This window comes from Macrobrachium rosenbergii, chromosome 55 (assembly GCF_040412425.1).
Source record: "Macrobrachium rosenbergii isolate ZJJX-2024 chromosome 55, ASM4041242v1, whole genome shotgun sequence".
Taxonomy (NCBI): Eukaryota; Metazoa; Arthropoda; class Malacostraca; order Decapoda; family Palaemonidae; genus Macrobrachium; species Macrobrachium rosenbergii.
The window spans coordinates 42,600,268-42,624,829 of record NC_089795.1 but is presented as its reverse complement, the minus strand read 5'-3'; the positions used below and the strand labels follow the sequence as shown (position 1 = coordinate 42,624,829).

At 38.0% G+C, this 24,562-nt stretch overlaps 2 protein-coding genes across 8 annotated transcripts in view; one reads left to right on the top strand and one right to left on the bottom strand.

The window, feature by feature from the left end:
- LOC136835185 (organic cation transporter protein-like) overlaps nucleotides 1-19,194 on the bottom strand; it is a 28,334-nt gene extending 9,140 nt beyond the window's left edge. The window contains exons 1-8 of one of the 2 annotated variants that reach the window (XM_067098410.1): nucleotides 18,739-19,194; nucleotides 6,301-6,401; nucleotides 5,774-5,879; nucleotides 4,591-4,711; nucleotides 3,970-4,073; nucleotides 3,654-3,799; nucleotides 1,547-1,715; nucleotides 942-1,089 (exon numbers count right to left, since the gene is read on the bottom strand). In XM_067098410.1, the coding sequence (XP_066954511.1) occupies nucleotides 942-1,089; nucleotides 1,547-1,715; nucleotides 3,654-3,799; nucleotides 3,970-4,073; nucleotides 4,591-4,711; nucleotides 5,774-5,879; nucleotides 6,301-6,385 (879 nt within the window). In that variant the 5' untranslated portion in view covers nucleotides 6,386-6,401; nucleotides 18,739-19,194. Of the gene's footprint in view, nucleotides 1-941; nucleotides 1,090-1,546; nucleotides 1,716-3,653; nucleotides 3,800-3,969; nucleotides 4,074-4,590; nucleotides 4,712-5,773; nucleotides 5,880-6,300; nucleotides 6,402-18,734 lie in introns of both variants that reach the window. The other variant, XM_067098413.1, reaches the window with a different exon arrangement.
- Nucleotides 1-24,562, top strand: part of LOC136835183 (organic cation transporter protein-like) — a 58,527-nt gene that overhangs the window by 12,084 nt on the left and 21,881 nt on the right. For 3 of the 6 annotated variants that reach the window (XR_010852011.1, XM_067098406.1, XM_067098407.1), the window contains one exon: nucleotides 8,089-8,227. Coding sequence is in view for 2 of the 6 variants with exons in the window: in XM_067098405.1 (XP_066954506.1) it covers nucleotides 23,097-23,181 (85 nt within the window). In the remaining 4 variants the exon portion in view is untranslated. Of the gene's footprint in view, nucleotides 1-6,804; nucleotides 6,899-8,088; nucleotides 8,228-23,027; nucleotides 23,182-24,562 lie in introns of those variants that run through there. The other 3 variants (XM_067098408.1, XM_067098405.1, XM_067098409.1) reach the window with 3 other exon arrangements.

Below are 24,562 nucleotides of genomic sequence, written 5' to 3'. Positions count from 1 at the left end.
ACACTTGATCGTGTGCTCGGGAATGGGGAGGGGATGGAAGAGGGAAGGGGAGGAGGAAGATAGCTAAATTAACATTTGATGCATGCTACGGAAGGTGGAGGGGAGGGGAAGGGCGATGGAAGAGGGAGGGGGAAGACACAGCTAAATTAACCCTTGATCATGTGCTGGGGAGGGGGAGGGGGAGGACACAGCTAAATTAACACTTGATCGTGTGCGTGGGGAGTGGGAGGGGGATGGAAGAGGAGGGGGAGGACACAACTAAATTAACGCTTGATCGTGTGCTTTGGAAGGGGGAGGGGCATGGGTGGAGGAAGTGGGAGGGGAGGACACAGTTAAATTAACACTTGATCGTGTGTTTGGGGAGGGGGAGGGGGGATGGAAGAGGGAAGGGGAGGAGGAGGACACAACTAAATTAACACTTGATCGTGTGCTTTGGAAGGCGGAGGGGCATGGGTAGGGGAAGTGGGAGGGGAGGACACAACTAAATTAACACCTGATCGTGTGCTTTGGAAGGAGGAGGGGTTGGGTGGGGAAGGGGACGGAAGAGGGGAGGACACAGCTAAATTAACACTTGATCATGTGCTGGGGAAGGAGGAGGGCGACGGGAAAGGGAAGGGGGATGGGTTATATAGAAGAGAGATTCTGCCGAGTCAAAGAAGTTGTGAAAAATCCGAAGTTCCATACAAATCCTGAGATATGGGAGAGGTCACTGTAGGGTCACTAGAGGTCACTGCTAACCTACTAATCATGTAAGGTTGTATTGTCACTGGGATTGAGTAACCATGCAAATTGTCAAGTCCAACGGACGAAGGGAGCAGGTCGAAAATTGAGTTACAAGATTTGACCCAAACATAAAGACAGACAGATGTAGAAGTCAAGTTAAATAAAAACATGTAAAAAGAAAGAAAAATGCAGAGAGCTTTTTCTAAGGGAGTGCATACCTCAAGTCGAATATCGAGGAAGGTTTTCTTCAGTTCGTTATCCGGTGGTAATTCAACATTATTCCACCGGGCAGCTTTCCGTAGGACCTTCAGTGCCCGGGTATCGTCTCCTCTTAAGATTAACCATCTGGGAGACTCGTCTATCAAACTGTAGAAATAAAAGGACGAAGGCAAGCAAGATGTACAAATTTTAATAATAGTCGGATGTCAACAGGAACAATTAATAAAAGGAAAATATTAATAGACTGTTTGAAAGGTGTGACAGGAGGAAAACCTCGCAGTTGAACAATTGATTCATAGTGCAACTGCGAGGTAACCTTTTTACTGTCAGTTTCCGTTTCAGCGCTGAATGACCTCATAGATCCCAGTGCTTGGCCTTTGACCTAAATTCGATATTTTGTTCTGTATTCTATATTCTATACCCTTAATGACAGATTAGTTTCATTTGCTATCTACAAGTAAAACTAAATATATTTAGAATTAATCGAAGGAAGAGGCTAAATACCATTCATGACTTATGCACCTCTTTTCATTATTGTGATAGCAATCTGTCCTTATGCCAGCACACGCTCATGCTCCTTAAAAGCATCCAGTCGAGTACTTACTATAGACAAGGAAACAGGAGCAGTGGGGGCAAGGAGCAAGTTAACCTCAGGTACCTCCATTCTCTGACGAGGTAAGCAAGACCCCCCCAAAACATGGTTCCAATGGCCCAGGGTAGCCCGGTGAAAATGCCCACGAGGGCTCTGTTCTTGATTTCGCAGACCTCCATCGCTGAGTGGGAAAGAGATGGACAAATGTCAAGTTTTTTACAATTTCATAGTGAATTTGATGTTAAAGATATTTATGGTTTCTTATTTGTGCATACAAAAGATTCAATATATATATATATATGTATATATATATATATATATATATATATATATATATATATATATATATATATATATATATATATATATATATATATATATAATCATAAATCTACAAATGTTTGATATCAATTACGCTACTTCAGGAATATATCCGATGGGGAATTATCACCGAAAGGGAATTTTTAAGTGATAAATGGATCAGTACTGCAGGGTCTCGACCCCTCAGTGGTTTGACCTTCGACTGGATTCGTTGGAAGATACTGTGTCGAGGGATCGAGACCCGGCGGTACCGACCCATTTATCATTTAAAAATTCTCCTTTGGTGATAATTCACCATCGAGGATATTCCCGAAGTAGCGTGAATTGGATATTAAACGTCATTTGTAGCTTAATGAATGTATATAAATCACTGTGATAAAAATTTCACATATATATATATATATATATATATATATATATATATATATATATATATATATATATGTACATATGTGTGTTTGTGTGCGTGTATGTGTGTATGTATATATATATATATATATATATATATATATATATATATATATATATATATATATATATATATATATATATATATATTTTCATGTAATTCATGTGGTAATTACACAAAGCTTCGGGGTCCAGCCCCATCATCACAGTTGTCAAAAGACGAATACACATAAAATACATTAAAAAGACTCATCCTCATAGCCAACATACATTTATAATGAAATTCACATAAAAAACACAAAGTGCTCAGAGAATTATCATTTCAAGTGAAGGGAAGAAGACGAGTGACTAGAAGTAGTGAAAGGTTCCAAGTATATACGGTTATGCCAGGTAAAGAGGGTTATTGGTAGCCTAGTTGTTTAATTTTGGAACTATTGTTTTTATGAAAAGCGATTCGAAGACAGCAAGCTGTTGAGAGGAAGAAGTCCGTGTAATGATTTTAAAATGTTTATACTTCTATATTAAATTTGCATTTCTTTGTATGTTCGAGAATTCTGGAGATGACAACCGGACCCCAGTTCGATAACTCACCCCTCCGCGGCCATCAATGTGGACCTTGAGAAGCCTACGGGAGGCCCCGACGTAATATCCCAAACTACATCTGGGACACGAAAATAAATAGACCGCATTGGATGTTAAAAGAGGGCTCAGTGTTTATATCTAAATAGTGACCCAATAGTTAACGAGCTCCTTAAGATTAATTGGCATTATATGGCCGGACAATGTTCACGTATTAAACGTTTAACTTGTGCATAAAACGTTGTATTATTGATAAACGGGACATTAGCAAAGAATTTTATTTATATATATATATATATATATATATATATATATATATATATATATATATATATATATATATATAAACCACAAATCGTATGTAGGAAGGGCATATATTTGAGAGTAGATATGTAAAGATAGAGAGGAAATGGGGTGGGAGAAGGCCGGAAACAATACCAACACATTGTGATGGTAGAGCTTACAATCTACACAGAACTAGTCGTAAGTAGGAAGAATCCCTATAGCTTACCCAAAACACATGTCGTAGGTAGGAAAAATACCCCGAAAGTTGCCCAAAACATGCCGTAGCTAAGAAGAATGCCCCAATGACTTACCCAAAACATAAGTCGTAGGTAGAAAGAATGCCCCGTAACTTACCCAAAACATAAGTCGTAGGTAGGAAGAATCCCTATAGCTTACCCAAAACACTAGTCGTAGGTAGGAAAAATACCCCGAAACTTGCCCAAAACATAAGCCATAGGTAAGAAGAATGCCCCCATAACTTACCCAAAGCACAAGTCGTAGGTAGAAAGAATGCCCCGTAACTTACCCAAAACATAAGTCGTAGGTAGGAAGAATGCCCCAGTGATGAAGCGTAACGCAAGAACGGTGCTGAAGTTACTTGCCAGAGAGATGCTGATGCTGGTGACCGAGAACAGAATCTGCGTCACCACCACCACGTTCTTTCTTCCGAACCTTTGAGGAGAAAGGAAAAACATTTCTATAAACAAATTCATTTAAGAGAGAAATTAAATCATTGTAAACAGATCTCTTAAAGACATATGGAAGACTCTTAAAGCACATCTTTCAAGAAACACTGTGCAAGTATTTTAAGCAAGGGAACGATAGCACCTGTCAGACCATACCTGTCTGCCAAGTATCCCGCAAACATGCTTGTAAACATGGTGGCAAACACGAGCGCACTCTGGTAGGTGGCTTTTAAATACGCTTGTCCGCATACCAAGTCGAACTAGGTGTGGAAGGGAGAGAGAGAGAGAGAGAGAAAATGTCATTAAATTAAGCGTAATTGTAATGTTATTTAAAATCTCGGTGGCCCTTGTCCTTCGTATTGTGTTAGCACCTTTCAGTTAATCTGCAGTCATATTTATATTGGATTCTTTATTTTTATGTTGATTTATTTTATTTCTCACTTGCATGTGCGCTGCTCATTGTGAATATATCTCAGTGATACATTTTACGCGCTGCGTTTTAACTTTGTTAAAAACTGTAATGCAGCTGTTCAAATTAAATGAAGAATCATGTTTAGTAGGTTGCTGATGTGTTTGTTTTATCCGTATATATATATAGTCTAAAATCCTTGGGTGTGTCTGTCTACCTGTATGCTTGTGAATATACTTTAGTAATATATCATGCAGAAAGAATCTCATTGCTATATACACCTGTTTCTAAGGACAACAACTTATCATCATTGCTTCGTTCAGAAGAGAGCAATTCGCTTTATGTACTTAAAATGGTAAACAACTTACGTCAGACGTTAACGTAGAGGTAAACACGGAATTGTCGTATTCCCACTCTGTACAGGAGTATTCCACCTGGGTATCGTATCCATCTGCGTCAGTCTCATTGACGGTGTAACTGCACGAATCTCTGTCAATGTATGCGTTGTCACTTGTTGAATCTGGCCCATATTTGTTTATTGCATTAAATAGTTTATTTCTTGGCACTAGTTATTTTGGCCCAGAATTTGGGCCTCCAGAAAAAAAAGAAACATACTGGTTGCTGGCTCACATACATACATACACACACAAACATATATACAGTATTTTATATATATATATATATATATATATATATATATATATGTATTATATATATATATATATATATATATATATATATATATATATATATATATATATATATATATATATATATATATATATATATATATTTTCTTCTTCTTCTTTAACGTGCTTTTTTCCCATTTTTATGGCTTTTTTTAAGCGATGCCTTCTTTGAAGGACTTTTTGATTTGCTTTGGGGTAGACCGTAGTCTCGATCGGCTGCCCTGCCTGACATCGCTTAGACCCCGGAGGCCAGAGGGCGTATGTTACATGTATCATCCAGACCAACGCCCTTTCTCCCAGCAGCGAGAAGTTGTTGCGCGGGTAGGTCGAGAGTTCGAGACGTGTGAGATGTTTGTTATGTTTTGGAAGATGTTGTAGTGGCTTTGTTTTGTGTGCCATAATTATTTAGATATATGTAACACACACACACATATATATATATATATATATATATATATATATATATATATATATATATATATATATATATATATATTGTCTGTGTATTATGCGGCAGGTGTCTTGCACCAGTAATAAATGCTTTCTTAATAACCACAATAACTTCTTAACTTCCCTGTTTCCTCAAATTTTATGTATACGCTTTTCACTGAAAGCCTTGAATTTAGACGCGAAATATGTAAAGATGCCAGTTCGAGTCCCATTGCAGAAGGCAAGGGCATCTTCGTATATTTCCTCATCCGTATTGAAGGCTTATAGTGACCAGTGTATCCAAAGTGTGAAAAAGTATGGTTGGAAATTAGACTAAGAGGTCACTTTGGCTAATGATAATAAGATGGTAGATTCATTTAAATGAATTTCAGTGCTTTGAACGAAGGTTTTTTTTACTTATTCTTGATCTTACTTTGCGATGGAAATAACCGAAGAATTTTCTGATGGTATACAAGTGTAGCTCAGTTCTGGTGTCATATAGGCCCCTCCGAAGTATTCACCAGGTAACCACAAATACCCTGTGATCAAGTACAAGGAAAAAGATTTTAATCAGCTCGAAGTCAGTTTAGTGTTCAGTAATCCTAATTATTGGCCGAAAAACATATTTCTGTTGTTATATTTTATATTATGTGTTTGTATTGCCATGAAATAAGCCTAGGTAATACTATATCTAAATAGGAAGTAATGGAAAAGCTAAACAAGAAACTAACATTAAAATTAATTCATAGAATTAATAACAGATTAACTATAGCGATACTAAAATTGGTAATTTAAATAATTGAAAATAATGGACGCTGATTTTGCTTGCAGTTGCCAGTTACTGTACCACAACAATCATCATCTGATGACAGTTTAACCTAGAGACGCGACATCCATGTATAGTACATAAGTTCTACTACACATCACAGGACAACAAGGGTAGGAGACGTTCAAACTTACAGAATCCAGCTATGAAAAAGTATAGAACATTCCATTTTCCAGTTCCAAGTTTCGCCAGTAGCTCGTCGAATTTACTGGCCCCCATCTTTTTCTTTCCTTTTCTGGAAAGAGAGAAGAAAGGATAGTTAGCTCTGCGTAGGAGTCATCCTATTGTTTGCATATGTGACGTCGTTTCCTGCCAAGCTCTGGAAATCCATCTTATTTTCAGGATTCATATAATCTTCTGTATTGTAAGCGAAAGGTCTAATTGTTTTCGTGAGGTTTGAGGTCAATTTTAAGCAATAAGCTGCCTGTTCCATCGGCCTTCCCACTAAAAGAAATAAGACAATAGGAGTATGTTCAAACCTCAGAGGTACACCTGTCAATCCCTTCATGTCAGCACTTCCAGTATGTGGAATTTTCAGCATTCCTCTCAGAAACGTACAAAACCAAAAGTCAATATACTTGACACTTCTTTTTTTGGGCTCCCCAAAAATCATTTAAAAAATCATTTAAACTTTTCAGGCAAAAGCACGCAAACAGAGGGGTTTAGACACAACCTCTTGCACAGCACGACAACAATACGTTGATGGACTCTCCGATCTGGGCCCAAAACACAGTAAGCGAAAGATAGAATGTTTGCCCATATTCAGAATCGTTCAAACAAGGACAGATATTTCATCTTTATGTAGACAATCATAGAGTTCCTCCAATACACAAGAAAGTCTTCCATTCTATGTCTTTTCCTCAAGATATTAACGGTGCTAATGAACACTGTTAATATCTCGAGGAAAAGACAGAGTGGAAGACTTCCTTGTGTATTTGCCTGAAAAGTTTAGCTAGGTTTGTTGACAGAGCAATGGCTATTTTCTAGCAAAATCGAAAAGTGTGTTTAACTTAGGTTTGAAACCTACGTAAATTTGGATTAATCTATAAGCAACTATCTACTAATCCAAATATACATAAGTTTCAAACCTAAGGTAAACGATCTTGCTAGAAAATAGCCATTGCTCTGTCAACAAATCTCGTTAAGATACACCTTATTCATTTCTTAAACCTTACATTTGACACCTGTTGTTGCTTTGCATGTATGTATAGACATTTAGAATAAGTGGTAAAAATGTTAGTGTAGGTGAATGGATGGATCACATTGGTTTGAGATTGTTGGATCATGTGGAAAGAATGGAATTTTCACATTGTCTTCCGCCGCAGAAGTTCTTTAATCCAGTAAGACATCCCTTATCTAACAAAGTAGAACCCCAGTTGTAAACCAGAGTTTTTGAGTGGGGGACAACAGATTCTAGTGAAACAAGGGAATACTTCCTCATCAAACCTAAACTAGGTTTCAAGGCCCTACTTGACGGTCCTGGACTGCATTTTATTTCTGGAATCCTCAGATTTGGTTGAAAATTAAGCAGTCGTATTTATGGGACTGCACGCCAACCAAACATAACCTAACCTAACCTGGCCTATAACCCATGGTTTCCCACTGAGCGCTCCTATTATTGTTAGTGTATATGGGGATTGTAGCCAACTGACCAAACATTTACGACAGAACTGAATGTTAAGTTCATGTAAATCATCAGAAACTATGAGAAAAAATAATCTTACATTTAATCACTAACTCCATAAGAATATGATCATGACTTTTTAAAAGTTTTGCATATATATATATATATATATATATATATATATATATACATATATATATATATATATATATATATATATATATATATATATATATATATAATAGATAGGTAAATTTTAGGTACAGATGAATTCTGATGCATATATTTTTGTTTTCAGCTCCATTTTCTCTTTTGCCTTAGATGTGGCTCTGGATAGCATAACACATCTAATTCTCAACCAGTATTTTGGGGAAGGCTTTGCAAGGCTCGTGCCTTTTTCCCTGACAGATATCCACAAAAGCCTGCATAACTACCAGGTATGTAGTTCATTGGTTCAGTAGTTAGTTCCATTTTAGTTCCTGGGTCCATCCCCATCCAAGATTCGAAAATGGATTTACTCTGGTGATGCGAGCGAGCCAGTAACCACCCCCCCCCCCAGCCCCACCCACACCCGCACTCATCTTAGAGTCCATTCCACCTTTTAATAACGTAGTAGATAGCCTATTAACATTTTACATACTGTATTGTCTTTTCATTAAAATGGAATAGAAGAACAAGAGAGTACATAGTCATCTTTAACAAGCTCCCTGTGGACAACTTTAAGTTATCCATAAGCTCATTCCTATACAGAGACAGAATTGCCGAGTTAAGGAGGAATTTTCCATAACTAATGTTGAGATTATGTTCTTATGATAGTTGGATTCTTGAAATTTATATCCTCAAGGCATTAATGGGCGGCGAATAATCCTGTACATTGGTATAGACAGCGCATTTTATGTTTGGTCCTGTTACTCTAGAAACTTGTGTTGTCCTCAAAAACTTTTTTGCATCTCGTCGTTACTGATTATAAAACTAGAACATTATAATCAGAAGTTTTTCAAGTAATTTTTAAAAATATGAATACCCACTTAACTGCCAAAATTACGAAAATATTGGAAGTGTTGTTGAAACCACGGAGATATGGAAAAAAAATGTTTTCGTAATTGATAACTTTTCTTGTGAACGCTGTTGAACTTTTTATTGCTAATCTGAACACTACCCAAGATTTTCATTGGATAGCAATCAGTGCCTGGCTTTGGTGATAGATCCTGCACTCATTCATTCATTCATTCATTCAACATTCCTGTGATAGCGAAATACGTGAAACAGAAAATACCAATTTAAGAAAAATTATTCCCCTGGATGATCAACAACCAGCTGGTATTACCGGCAATATAAACTGTATCAGTATCATGAGTGGCAACCAACCTAAGCATGGCGTGGATTGACTACAAGAGAGCCTTCGACATGATCTTACACGTGGAAGCTATTTAATGCCCATGAAAATATATTATATTTTAAAACACCATCAGCTTAATTTAAAAATACAATGCGCAACTGGAATACAGTACTTACAAGCTCTGGGATAAGAATAGCAGAGTTAACATCAGGAGAGGGATCTTTCAAGGCCTCACTGTCCCCACTACTCTCCGTAGTAGCCATAATTCCCATGACAAAAGTACTGCAGAAGATGGATGCTGGGTACCAACTCAAGAAAGGAGGCAACAGAATTAACCATCTGATGTTCATGGACGACATCAAGCTGTATGGTAAGAGCATCAAGGAAATAGATACCCTAATCGAGACTGTAAGGATTGTATCTGGGGATGGTCAACATACAAAAAGGCAAAGTAACAAGGACTGAAGGGATAAAACTACCAGTCGGGAATAGCATCAAACACACAGATGAGACAGGATACAAATACCTGGGAATATTAGAAGGAAAGGACATAAAACACCAAGAGATGAAGGACACGATCAGGAAAGAATATATGCAGAGACTTAGGACGAAGGCTGAACTCCGCAGCATAGACCAGAAAACTAGAAAACACATGACAATACACAAAGCACTACACCCAAGAGCAAATACAGACAGACTATACATAACACGAAAAGGAAAGGGAGAGGGCTACTAAGCGTACAGGACTGCGTCAACAGCATCGAGAGGCAGAGCACTGGGGCAGTATCTGAAAACCAGTGAAGGCGAGTGGCTAAGGAGTGCATGGGAAAAGGGACTGATAAAAGTAGACGAGGACCCAGAAATATACAGGTTCAGGAGAAAGAAAAACAGAACGGAGGAATGGCACAGCAGACCAATGCACGGCCAGTACATGGAACAGACAAAAGAACTGGCCAGCGATGAAACATGGCAATGGCTACAGAGGGGAGAACTCAAGAAGGAAACAGTAGGAATGCTAACAGCTGCACAAGATCAGACCCTAAGAACCAGACATGTCCAAAGAACAATAGATGGAAATAACATTTCACCCATATGCAGGAAGTGCAATATACGAAACCATAAACCACATAGCAAGCGAATGTCCGGCGCTTGCGCAGAACCAGTACAAAAAGAGTCATGATTCAGTAGCAAAAGCCTTCCACTGAAGCCTGTGCAAGAAACACCTGCTAGCTTGCAGTAATAAGTGGTACGAACACCAACCTGAGGGAGTGATAGAAAACGATCAGGCAAAGATCGTCTGGGACTATGGTATCAGGACAGATAGGGTGATACGTGCCAACAGACTAGACGTGACGTTGATTGACAAATCAAGAAGAAAGTATCACTCATTGATGTCGCAGTACCATGGGACACCAGAGTAGATGAGAAAAAAAGAAAGAAATTGATAAGCATCAAGACCTGAAAATCGAAATAAGAAGGATGTGGAATATGCCAGTGGAAATTGTTGTACCCATAATCATAGGAACACTAGGCACGATCCCAAGATCCCTGGGAAGGAATCTGGAAAAACTAGATGCCGAAGTAGCTCCAGGACTCATGCAGAAAAGTGTGCTACTAGAAACAGCGCACATAATGAGGAAAGTGATGGACTCCTAAGGAGGCAGGATGCAATCCGGAACCCCACACTCTAAAAACACCCAGTCGAGTAGGATGACTGTGATAGACCAAAAAAAAAAAAAAAAGATAATAATAATAATGACTGTGTTGATCTTTCCTGTTGAGGAGGAAGAGTGGGCAGGACTACCAGTTTTGGACAGTCATTGCTGCTCCTTTGTTCACAGTGATTTAGAAAAGTCGTGCGTGGCCACACAATGCTGAATTTCATTTATTTTGCGTACAATGGACAGTAAGGCTCGGAATTTTACTCCTCAATTACCTTGGAGTACAGTTGAAGTATAGTTATGGACAAATCAGAACTCTCAGCCATGAACCTGCCATTTATAATTCATGAATTTATCAAGTTCTTAGCCTTTGGGCAAAACCTCATAATATTGTACCATTGTTTGTTTGTTATAAATCTATCAAGCCACCAAGCAATGGCATTGCTACCCACACAAACGTATTATGAACTCAAGTTGTTTAGTTCTTCTTACTGATGTTTAGGCACAGCCACGCGTGCAGTTTAACCGTACAAAATACCCCCATTATAACCAACTGGCCAAAGGTCTTACATTATATGTTAATTGACGTTGTCCAGTGTGTTAATACTGAAGCACTTGTACACAAAAACTGTCCGTTATACCCATCTAGACTGTTTTCTACAATTAAGACAAAATCAAGACCAGTCATTATCGTTTGTCATCAGTGTTAGTCAGATGCCTTGCAATATGACCAGTTTCTTAAGGATAGATAAAACCACGACAGTCCGACCTTTGAAAATTAATTCGAGGCCCATATATTCGGAGACAATTACGTTTTCACTCCAGGTATCCTACAATGCCTTAAAAGGGTTGTGATGTTCTAATCCCCCCCCCTCTCTCTCTCTCTCCCACCCCACACCTATTAGCCCTATTAGTTTCTGTTACTTTTCAAATGAACACCATATTCTTTGGAAGCTTGAATTGCAAGTCAGTGGCCTCTGAGGGCTTGTTCCGTATGCGTAGGACTCATGATCTGAATAATTTTAATATTAATGATATCTCTCAAGTCATTTGATACAGCTATCAAGAGTTGTAAACTGCTTTATTAATTTAACAGTTAAAAAGAGAGGAGAGAGAGAGAGAGAGAGAGAGAGAGAGAGAGAGAGAGAGAGAATAAAATTGAACAATTTATCTTGAAAACGCTGTGACCAATTCACTAATGACACGTTAATGCTATATCAATCCAATTTTTTTTTTGGGGGGGAGGGGGGGCGGCGGAAGGTATATCATGTCATAAAGACTTCTGAGAGTTTATGGCTAATGTAGTCTTGTCGTACATATCGGGAGAATGAGAATATTTTAATTATCACAACGTTACAGAGAAGAATGTCCCTTCATTAAACTAAGTTGCATACAGTAATTCATAAGAAACCTAAATGTATCTAAATGTTGGAATGCTAAATTCCTTACGATTGTTTTCAGTCAGTTACACAGCTCTTCGGAAGACAAACAAGGGAGAAATTTATTTTGTTATATTGAACAAACCTGCAAGAAACTATTAAGCATTATGATGATTGATAATAAAAATATTTGCAAGAAGATTTTCCAGCTACAAAAATATTTTCATTGTGAATTCGAAGTACCGTAGTCCAGAACTTACAAGTACTTACGGCATCATTCAAAAATCATCCATTTATGCTGTGATGATTTGCAAAAGATAATAAAACAAGAGACCTAAAAATTTCACTGAAAAAAAACTAGTAACTTCCTGTGTGAAATATGTATCACGTAAGCAAAAATCATTTGTTCTTACTTTGGAATTTTATATAACTGACATTTATTCTTGATGAGGTCTTGTTTATTTTGTAGGACATACAATGAATTAAGTGATATCTCATGTAGTGTGGTCAGGTAATACTTAAAAACGAAAAAGATAAATGTATGTTTTTCAAAATGGAATTTATGTTTTGTAAACAAGACTTTAAAGATGCTGAAATATACACAAGACGGTGTTATATATTACAGATTTACCTAGCTTTAAAATATAAAAATTACAACCGATAAAATAATTGACGCGTTGCTAGTGTTTGACGATTTGTTCAGAAAACAGTCTCTGGCACTTGTCTCGTACTTTGGCGCATATTTGTCCTGAGGAAAAAAAAACCCTTACAGCATGTTTCAGAAATTTTCTACTTCGTATGTATTCATAGTGGGATGTGTTTCCATTCGTATTGCAGCAGAAGTTGAGTGTTTTTCGTCGAAATTTTGGATGTTACTTCAAAATATGTACGAATTCATGAATATACCCACTATTGCTGCCATTGTTGCTCCTAAAAATACAATACATTTTTTACTATCCTCATTAATAAAAGAATATATCGATGGCTTCTTCCTGTACGAGCGATGTTTATTCTGGAAATGTTTTTTTTATTTCACTAAATAAACCCCCCAGATTTTTGTATTATTTTCCAAAATCGTTCATTCAGTTAAAAAACGAACATGAGCTTCAAAACTCTTGAATCCAGAACACTAAGGCAGTATTAATATTAAACAAAAATTTCTGGCTTTCTCAAAATCTAGCGGAAATGGGTACATGATTCATTCATAAAATAATGTTTTCACATTGCTACGAAGCCCAGGCAATTTCTTGTTTGATAGAAAATATTCAGAATCAAATCTAAGTGTGATGAGACAAAATACTGCTTACGAATGTAGTAATTACAGGTGCTAATAAAATGGTCCCTAATAAGATAACTTATTAACCGTAGGAATTTAGGAGGATGTTATCTAGTTAACCTTTGTAGTTTGAAAGGACGCTACCTTGCCATTCTTGATCCTGGTTTGCCGAATGTCTGCCCTGTCACAGAACCCGCAAGAGACTGGCTACTGTGAGCCGTATCCGTCAGTGACTTTTTTTTTTTTTTTTTTTTTTACATTATTTTCGCTTTTTTTCCAATCACGTCCTAGAGTTATTAAGAGCCTTTACAAGGACGCTTCTTATCGTTTTATTTGTTGGATTACGAGGGATTACTTGGCGAATATCGTTGAGTCAGATAGCGGCAGGCGTTTGGGAGGAGAATATGTTTAACAAAAACTCAAGTTAAAATTTGAAGATGTGGCTGACTTCAAGGGTTTGACTGAAACGATTACAGATTTGTCAACTGTAGAGCCTGCGCAAGCTCGTCTTTATAATATACTTCGTTGTGACACATTTTGAGGTAAAATTTTCATGCTGGAAACTTTTCGTTATTCCTTTCGTTTCATGTCTCAAATTTTCAGGACAACTTCCTGTAAGGGCCACAATAGTTTCACCTTTCATCGGGAATTTGTTGCTTATTGTCTCTTGTCTTTTAACTTTCCATTCTCTTTTCACAGTGAAATAGTAATCCATTCTCTTTTCACAGTGAAATAGTAATATCTTTTGCGTAGGTGATTAAATATCCAATACACCAGATCCAGATAGGTGTGACCAAAAAACTAATGCCTTGACTCCATTTATTGAGGCTTTAAAGATATTTCCTATACCCTGTCTCAATCACATCTGTTTATTTTCTGTCAAATATTCTTTGAATCTTGCTACGTTGTTCTCGATAACACGAGGCTTTTGACTTGTGAAGGCCCGATGAATGAATCGTAAACATTCAGGTATTGAAACTGCAAATGGAGTTTTAATGCCAACGTCCTCCGAAGTCGTGTCAAAATGACTACCAGAAATATCCACAGATCATAACATGTTTGATGACAGTTCTAATTGCGTTAAAGATTATATTGTATCTTATTTACAACACAGCATTTTCATATCTCATTCCAAAAATAGATAGCCAGTGCTAAAGTTGTAGGTCTTGACTGAAGAGTGTACGTGTAGCTACAATATCCCATATGCGTCACTAGGAAAAATGTATTATAATTTATTCAACCGTTTCCCCTTTGGAGGGTAGTTCTGTCAGTGTACCTCACTGTAGACATTACTTCGGCCCTTTCCTGCAGCCCGTTTCATTCCTTTTAATATACCTCCATTCATATTCTTTTCTTCCTTTTACTTTTCCACCCTCTCCTAACAAGCGTTTCAACATTATTTTCTGGGCTGTATGGCCATGTAGATCCCAGCGCATGGGCTTTGGCCTAAATTTTTGTATTCCAATTCCAATTCAACTTTTTTTTTTTATCTAAGCACACTAAGCAACTCTGCATACGTATGCCACATTAATTAGCTGTCATGCGCAGTGACTTAATAATAGAAGGCGTAAGATTTTGAATCATCAATATAACATCAAGAGTTACACACAACCAGATTTCTATAACGTAACGCACCCTAACCGAAAGACATGGACAAAACATGAATAAAAACCTCACCTCCTGCAGCCACGGTTCGCAGACAGAACATGAATAAAAACCTCACCTCCTGCAGCCACGGTTCGCAATATTTAATACTTCCTGCACATTGCCATTGAGCTGATGAACAAATCTTTTTTTTTTTTCATACATTACACGCTCCGTAGGGGGGATAGTGCCGTCAGTGCACCTCAGTCGGTGCACTGTTGGCATTACTTTAGATTCTTTGCAGCGTCCCTTCGGCCCCTAGCTGCAACCCCTGTCATTCCTTGTACCATTCATATTGTTTCTTACATTTTACTGTCCACCTTCTTCTAACAATTGTTTCCTACTGCAGTTGCGAGGTTTCCTCTTGTTACACCTTTTAAACCTCTCAATTTTCCTTTAAGCGCCGAATAACCTCATAGGTCCCAGCGCTTGGCCTTCGGCTTAAATTGTATCCATTACTCGATCCACTTGTGTACAGTAGCAACTTTCACTCTATAGGCTCGATTTCAGCTTCCGAATCTTGGTTGAAAGAGGCGGGGTTTTACATTGTGCGTAGGTCTAAGTTTGCTTAATGTATTGTGGGTATTTTTACATTGTGCGTAGGTCTAAGTTTGCTTAATGTCTTGTGGTTATGTGGCTACGTTACGTTACAGTGAATTTATCTTATCGGCAATCTGGTTGTTATTATGTTGATGTTTCTCCTTTATCCTCGATTTGTTTCCGTTTTTAATTTTTCAGCATTGAAAATAATAGTCCAGTGATCTGTTTTAAAATGACAGTTAAGATTTTGTTCTTATTTGATAAAGATTATTATTATTATTATTATTATTATTATTATTATTATTATTATTATTATTATAATTATATTATATAATCAAATCGAATACAAAAGCTAAGGGATCGAGAATTGTGTACATATGATTGAAGTGGCTTTGTGGGCTTAAATTTCGAAATGAAAAAATAGACAAATTTTACCAAAGGTTTCCTTTATCCGCATCCGGATCTGGGATACCTTATCCGGAATCCCATCACTGTGTAAAGGACTTGTCTGCTGTATAGAGCCAATCTCTTAAGATGGGCATAGAGACAGACAGATAGGTTTGGAAAAACAAAAGCGAATCAGGCTTATGTCATCATGTGGTTGTTTGACCCTGACCTATGTCAAACCTTCGTCCAGTTCCATGCCTAAAACTCACATGGAAGAACAAACCATGTTAAAGGCAAACACGTAATACTGGCAAAGGAACAAATACGCAAAGAAAATAGGTGAGAAAACAAACTCCAGATGTTAAAAAAAGAACAAGAACAGTAAAAAATAAAAATTCCCTCATATCGGACAAGTTTCATGCAAATATGCAAGCCGGGTAAAACACACACACACACACACACACACCTCTCTCTCTCTCTCTCTCTCTCTCTCTCTCTCTCTCTCTCTAAACGGGTAAACGGAAACAAACAATGAAAACCCAACTAACGAATCCTTCTTTGCAGTTGTAAGGGGTCTTGTTGCACTACCCATATAGTTGACGGGGCCACCTTCATGTAATGACGCAACGCCATTAAGGACTAGGAATAGCAACCCAAGTTTTGCTGTTTGTTCTTTATGGTTGGGTATAGTGATACACGAATGGAAAAAGAAGAAATAATAAGGGATTTATGGTTTTTTAATCTGAGATAGGAGGAGGAGTTACAATAATAGGTTCACCTCTCAGAATGCAGTCTTGTTTAACGTAAATATGCAGCGTTATAAGCGAAGTGGATTAGCTAAATGTAGCGTTTACATTTTCTGTGCTTTCTCATTTTTTCAGTGCTGATGCAATGTATTCAAATATATTCATTTATGACTTTGTTTCGGAAGAACATTTCATAGGAAGTCTCTCTCTCTCTCTCTCTCTCTCTCCTCTCTCTCTACAAACTGTCTCTCTCTCTCTCTCTCTCTCTCCAACAACAGCCAGCTTTGTAATAACTAGGGTCAGTTGTGTTTGCTGTCGATGATGAAATAAGTGCACCTCCCGCGGTGCACTGTAGGCTTTACTTAAGGTTATTTTCAGTGTCCCTTCGGCCCCTAGTTGCAATCCCTTTCGTTCCTTTGCCTTACCTCCGTTTATATTCTCTTTCTTCCATCTGATTTTCCACCCTATCCTAGTTCTTCACTGGATGGGTCGATATCATACTCGCCTAGCAGTCTCCTAGGCCCGCGTTCGTCGATCGATCTCCAGCCGGCCAGTGATTAGAGGAATTTATTTCTGGTGATAGAAATTCATTTCTCAGTATAATGTGGTTCGGATTCCACAATAAGCTGTAGGTCCCTAGGAGAGCTATTAATCAGCTCAGTGGTCTGGTTAAACGAAGGTATACTTAACTTTTTCCACCCTATCCTAACAATTATTTCACAGTACAACTGCGAGGTTTTCCCCCTGTTACACCTTTCAAATCTTTTTACTCTCAGTTATCCTTTTAGCGCTGAATGACCTCATAGGTTCCTCGCTTGGCCTTTGGCAGAAATTCTGTATTCATTTTCACGGTCGAAATCAAGAGCACACCAAGCTGTTAAGCTCCTCTTTTTTTGACTTTCGCAGTGGTATAATTTCTTCAGTGTACCTTCAATTTGAATTGTTCCTCATAACCGATGTATCGGAGATTTACAGTGTACTGCTAAAGTGCGAAACCGCAGTGAGTTATTGCTTCTTACAAGATAATCTGGTTTATAGAGCATTTGCCAGATAGCTTACTTTCCCTATGCCCGGGGCTTAGACTTACGCAACTGCGAGCGCCTCCCATGGAAAGCTCCCATTTTATAACCAGCAAGAAACGAATTTGCCACTTCATTCTGCATTGTCATAAACACAATGAGGTCCCACATCCTCTCTGGTCGACTCTTCTTCTTCCTGAATTACCTCGTGATCCTGCAACCAGTGTTTTCCCCTTTAGCTTCGTAACAGTACAGTGCAGTTCTGTACAATTTCCTCTATCAGTGTATTTCTGCACAACTTCCCCAATCAGTTTATTTCTGCACAACCTCCTCAATTTGTAGTTCATTCTTCGTATTTTTAGGCAAAAGCATTCTGTAGTTTCTTGTAACAGCTTATATTTTTGTAGCCAAGTGAGCTGCATTTTATTACCCAGGCATTGAAATAATACCTAACTCACATAGACGCATGTTGATACAAATGTTACTGGTGGTCGCCTGTCTCCATGTTTATGCTTTACTACAGTTTTGGATATGTTTTCATTTCAGAGAACATTAAACCCGAAAAGGAAATAATGGAATGAAATTTAATAAAGGTATTTCAACTAAGAACGTTGCCTTAATAATTTTTTAGAGCTAAATTGCTTGAAAAAACAATAGGCAGTTAACTAGAAACATGACCCTGCTCTATCTTAGCTATTTCCGTTTTGAAAGAGATCAATTAAATTAGAATATACAGCAATAGAAAGTGTTGAAGGCACATTCGTCTCACCTGATGCTTTTGTGAACCATTTCTGATCCAGTTGAACTTTTTGGTAATCCTAAATTATTCTGCTTATACGTCAGTGAAAATTCTCTCTCTCTCTCTCCTCTCTCTCTCTCTCTCTCTCTCTCTCTCTCTCTCTCATATATCACAAAAGCGAAAATTTTATGCTAGTAGAACAAACGCTTGATACTTGCGTGCAAGGATCCCGCTTTGAAGTCTTTTAAGTAGCGAAGATGGATCGTCCTGTGTCTGGGGACTCCAGGTTAAGAAAACGCTTTGCCCTCGGCACCACCTTTGAACTACTGTTGATTATTCACGAGGTTCCCTCGGTTACCCGAGGAGGGCAAAGGCTTGCAGAAAGACGACAGCGGATGTGACCCATTATTAACTGGAGGCGTTATAGCGAGGACAAGATTCTGTTCCTTGGCGGGAAATGCAGTTGAATTCGTTTACGGAACTCACAGACTGTTGAGGTGAATCTTCTTCCAGAGATGCTTTCAAGGAAACATGATCCCGCTCTCGATAAACGCGTTCAGGAACGACCAGACACACCGAACGCCCGTATCGTAATAAGCTGGCGAATAATAGTGCCGATCAGAGGAGCATGATCAGAAGCTGACGCACGCGCACCTCGCATGTTTAGTTTGGATGCTCAAAATACCTCGTCAGAGAGACAGCGTGTCAATGATAGGGGCCAGAAAATCTAAAGGTTACTGCAGCCTCGGAGCAAGGGATTTCTGATGAGGGTGTGGGGGGGTTACAGGGGGGCCGAAGGAAATGTGACTCCATTTTTTTCTGCTTTTATCAGTCGCTTTCGTCTTTTATCTCTTCCGAGACAGCAGTGAAGCAAATGAGGCTTGAATTGCTGCAGCAGTTAGTGAAAGCCCGTCGAAGATTTAGCTTATCGCAATGGAAAGCTCAGGGAAGAGCAGTTCAAAAGTACAAGTATGACTGGCCCCTGTGCCTTGATGTACATAAGCTTGAATCTGTACTATATGGAGATGATTGTATATTAGGTTTTAGTCGTGAAGTTTAGAGAAGATTTGTAAATATTACTTTCATACATTTTATTTAAAACTTGGGGACCCCTGTTGTGGCCCCATCCTGTTCATGGGACCCTTGGTTTGAACGGACTTGAATCTACATAATAAAAGGAACTTTCCCAATAAGTTTTATATCCTTTCTATTCCGTTGGGAGGTAGTGCCGTCTGTGGACCTCATGCGGTGCATTGTAGGCATTACTTAAGGATCTTTGCAGCGTCCCTTTGGCCCCTAGCTGCAACCCCTTACATTCCTTTTACTGTACCTTCTTTCTCATTCTCTCTTCCATCTTACTTTCCACCCTCTTCTGACGATTGTGTCATAGTGCATCTGTGAGGTTTTTCTCCTGTTACACCTTGCACACCTTTTTACTGTCAATTGCCGTTTCAGCGCTTGGCCTTTGGCCTAAATCCGATATTCTATTCTATTCTATTCTGTGTCATCTGTAGCCCAGTAGTTCAAGAGAAGAAAAGAATAAATTGGCTCCACCTTATTTTCTGCCCTTTAAGGTTAAATAAACTCAAATCTCTCTTACTCAAGGATGCCTCATGCCAGGTTAGTTGAAATTGATTCAGTGGTCCTGGAGAAGAATCGAAAAATGCGAATAACTCAGGCCAGACATACAGATGGACGATGAACAAACCTCGACCAGAAAAGTTCAACCGTCTTTAGCCCCAGTAACTTAAAATGAATTTTTTTTACTTATTGTAATATGCGGAGGCATAACACCCTCGTTTTTCAAAAGACTTGGACGTTGACTAATTTTCGTCAACATCAAAACTGACACACGACATCGCATACCAGTAGGACTAATGGTGGAACGAAAACTTCAACGTACAACTCACGTCACCTCAGAGTTCTCCCAATCCATGCACCTCTAACCTCCCACACACACCAAATTGCCAAATAAGCAGATGTATTTTTTGTTATCTGACCAGCCGAAAACTATTGACTGTCAATTTTTTTTTTTTTTTTTTTTTTACAGTATTCCTCTAGTTCAGTTGTACTACACATGGTTCAGGAGCTTTCCACCTGCCCAGTTGTTAAATTAATCTTAAAACATTTGAATGGCTAAAAAGGAAATTAGCGGTGTTTTGAAAAGACGATTGCTGTTTCACCTGCAGAAGTTGATTGCTGCTTAGATAATAATAATAATAAATAATTTTCCTTTCAATTTTCTGATCTTGTTGAAACTTGGAAAGTAGGTATCTAGGAGTTAATGATTATCTTCTCCAAATATACACTGTGACTGGCAGATCGATCTAAATGCCAGAGTACAAATATTTCACCATCCAATTTGAGACAACATTTTGCTTCCTTGTCTTTAGGAATTTTTGCCTCGCTTGAAAAGTCAGCATTGGTGTTTCTTAGATTTTAATGAAACTTGTTTGATACCCTTAGTCTAGGTAATTATTTCCCCAGTCCATTGAGGCAGATGATAATTTTCATAGTATTTTATTTTACCGCGACCTCTCTCCAAGGTCACAGGCCAGTTTAACGGTTGCAGTTTAATTTTCAATACATTTTATTTCATTTTGCTGAATCTAAGGCAGATATATTCCACTGGGGTTCTAGATGCAAGAGGAAAATAATAGACCTAGATGACCACAGATTATTATACTTGAGCGGGGTCTAAGCGATGTCAGGCAGGGCAGCCGATCGAGGCTACGGTCTACCCCAACGCCAAATCAAAGTCCTTCAAAAGAAGGCATCGTGCTTACCCCATATGAAAAATGGGAAAAAGCTGAACTTAACTTCATTTTTATACTTATTCACTTAAACAATACTTAGGAAAGTAATTTAAACAGCCTTAACACACAAATTAATATAATTATTAACACCTTACAATTAACAACAAAACACGCTGAAGGTGGCAAGCCAAATAGTACATTCGTATGTTAGACCGCTTTATAGTTAAATGGAATTCCTGTCGACGAAGGGACCTCATCCAAAACGTAGACGAAGCGAGAAAGTCATATTCAGTGAATATGTTTAGCTCGTAACCACTCTGTTCTAAAATTATGAACAATATCACTTTTAGTGACATGGAAACAGTAAGTCAAATTAAATTTCCCCAGAATTACTCAAAATTAAGCTGCATTAAATTTTTACAGGGCTTCGCACAAAATATAAAATTAATCAAAGCCATAAACTTCATAATAATGCAACCTTTGACGCAAATATTCTGGAAATTTTATATGAATAAATTGACTCAAAAGGACCAAGAATAGTTATTTAATATTTAAGGATTTAGCAAGACCTTTACTTAATTATAAATGAAAGTACTGGCAATAACAAGGAGTCAAACTAAAACCCACTTCCTTCAGTTGAACCCCATACCTGTTATTGTCCAGAGAGGCATATAAGTGGAAGTGACGACGACGTTCACCACAAGAGCAAGTTGCAGATAAAGGAGCCAATTATGCGACACATCAAGCTACGACTCCACTTGGGCTCAATCACACACAACGATGCTAAATACATCAAAGTAAACCCTTGGTCATAACTCGAGGACGAGGACTTCAGAACTGCATACGTCTCGACGTGGCACATGGTCGTGGCTAATCAATCAAAGAAGCTATCCAGTGGTCCAGTGGGGGTTTTACAACATCCACATATTGTTTATATTCCTCATTGTATAATTATCGACGAAGAAACGGATCTGCGAAAATCACTTGAACACGAAGATTAGTAATTTCACAGAAGGCTTGGAGGAATAGAGGAGGAGTTGCTGCCATACTGCGGACGGAGTGATGACTGTCTTTCTGTCTTTCAGTACATAACCATATCCATATCGGCTTGTATAGTTATAACAAGGTAATAAGGGAACCAATGGAAGAGGGTTAAAAATGAAAACAAGCTAATTCAATACCAACTTAAAACTATCAAACAACCACTTACTCCCTTTGAGTCAAAATATGCGGTTAACACTAACAAATGGAAAGTTACGAATTATATTCGTAATTTTCTAGACAAAAGCACGCTAAACGAAGAAGAAGCGTATAGGCCTACAAAGTGTCAATGAATGACCAACGAGATCCAGAATTGTTATATAGATAGATTTCTTAGCTCCACTTGACTGCTTGTCCTTCACTGAAAGCACTTGTGATAAAGAGATAATGACGGTATATGATATGTATATTAAATGGATAAAAGTCCCTCGTCACAATACCTTGATAACCTTGTAGATTCAAAAGTGTTTACATTTAATTGTTTCGAAATTTGATTCCTACTTGATTCTGGAAGGTGAAAGGTCAGAATGCATCCCAAATCTGCTAAATTTCCGTGTTTCGAAGCCAGATACCAAAGTATTTTCCAAGTGTCTCAGCCATTTCCGTCAAAAAGGAGAAATTCCACAAGCAGGCGTAGTGACACGTGAGCTTCTGATTTTATCTTTGAGGTCTGATAAGGAATTAGGTCCTTCAAAAGGCTGTGCAGTAACCGAAGTCCATTTAGTGTCGTTCTTCCGTCAGATGAGATAGGGCCTCGAGTTCAATCAAAAGTAGTCAAGATGGATGCCTCAGATTTCGACGACATTCTTGTGCGTCTAGGGATGGGACGATGGAATTTGGTGTATATCATTGCCGCTGCGTACTGTGAGTGCGGATTCTGAACAGAGTACTTGTTTATTTCATTCATTAACTTCTTTCAAAAATGTGTAAAATAAACGTCAATATTTCTTGTCAGCGTGTAAGCACGGAAACCCTCAGTACAGTTAATTGGTAAAATTACACTATACTAGAGATCACTCCAACACATCTCTTTCAGTTTAAGAAGAGAAACAGGTTAAAGAAAAATTATAATCAGTTCGACATACTTGGCTGTGCCGTGGAAACCTGTAATTGCTGACCTGACCTGACATTATCTATTGCGTGATTTCGGGTAACTTGCGTTATTCTTGCTTCTGCTAATCCTTAGTGCTGACTTAATTTAGCATCTTCCCTGTTACATGCCCGATAAATAAAGATAGAATCTTCTGCTCTCAGGTAAATGATCAGTGCGGAAATTTATTAGCGAAAAATTATTTTATTTATGTGCGATCCGTATGTGCTATGGAGCTAACAAAGGAACCATGGTGATTATTTATTCTGACCTAGTTTCAAAGTTTGATGAAGACTTCACTTTCAATTTCCCTTCAGTAATCGAAGCCCACAAACTTATCAGTCGATGCGACAAATGCCAGTTTAGTTCCAGTGACTACCTGTCATAGGGCCATCAATTAAATGTTAAGGGGACAATGTATGAAGGTTTTACAGTGTTCCTTGGCGAAAATGAAGGGAAGCTGCCAAACTTAGTGAGTGTATGAGTATTTGTAATCCAAGAAGCTTGCATTGTTTAAGGAAACCGATACTCAGTTTGTTTTTCCTGTGAGTGAATAATAATAATAATTCTGCAGGTATAAAATCGCGTAATCCGAATCGTCAAAAGACTCCTGGGTGGCAAATGGCATTATGAGAAAACTTGAAAGCTAAAAGGAACCTTATAATCAAACTTAAGGAATCGGTTCACTTTGTGCAAATCTTGGCATGTTAGCAAGCACTAGCAATTGCTTGAAGAGACAGCGGACCCTGGAAAGGGGCTAGGCAACCAGCGTATCAGATCGTAATTACATGTGATAACCAGGTGACTTGAAGTTATCTGGATATCGCGTTCTGCTTGCCACAGTTCGAGACATATGGCGCCATGCAGGGTGTTTGCGGATGTTAAAAATAAAGTTGAAATACCCCCCGTTGTTCACTATTTCATAAGAACACACCCACACGAAGACTATACAGCTAGTTGTAGTATTTGCACCTAAGATGTACATGATGTTAAGATATATATGTGTGTATATATATATATATATATATATATATATATATATATATATATATATATATATATATATATATATATATATATATATATATATATATATATATTTATACACATAAATTTTGGCTCACATCTGGATTAAACCCAGGTCTCTCAAATGAA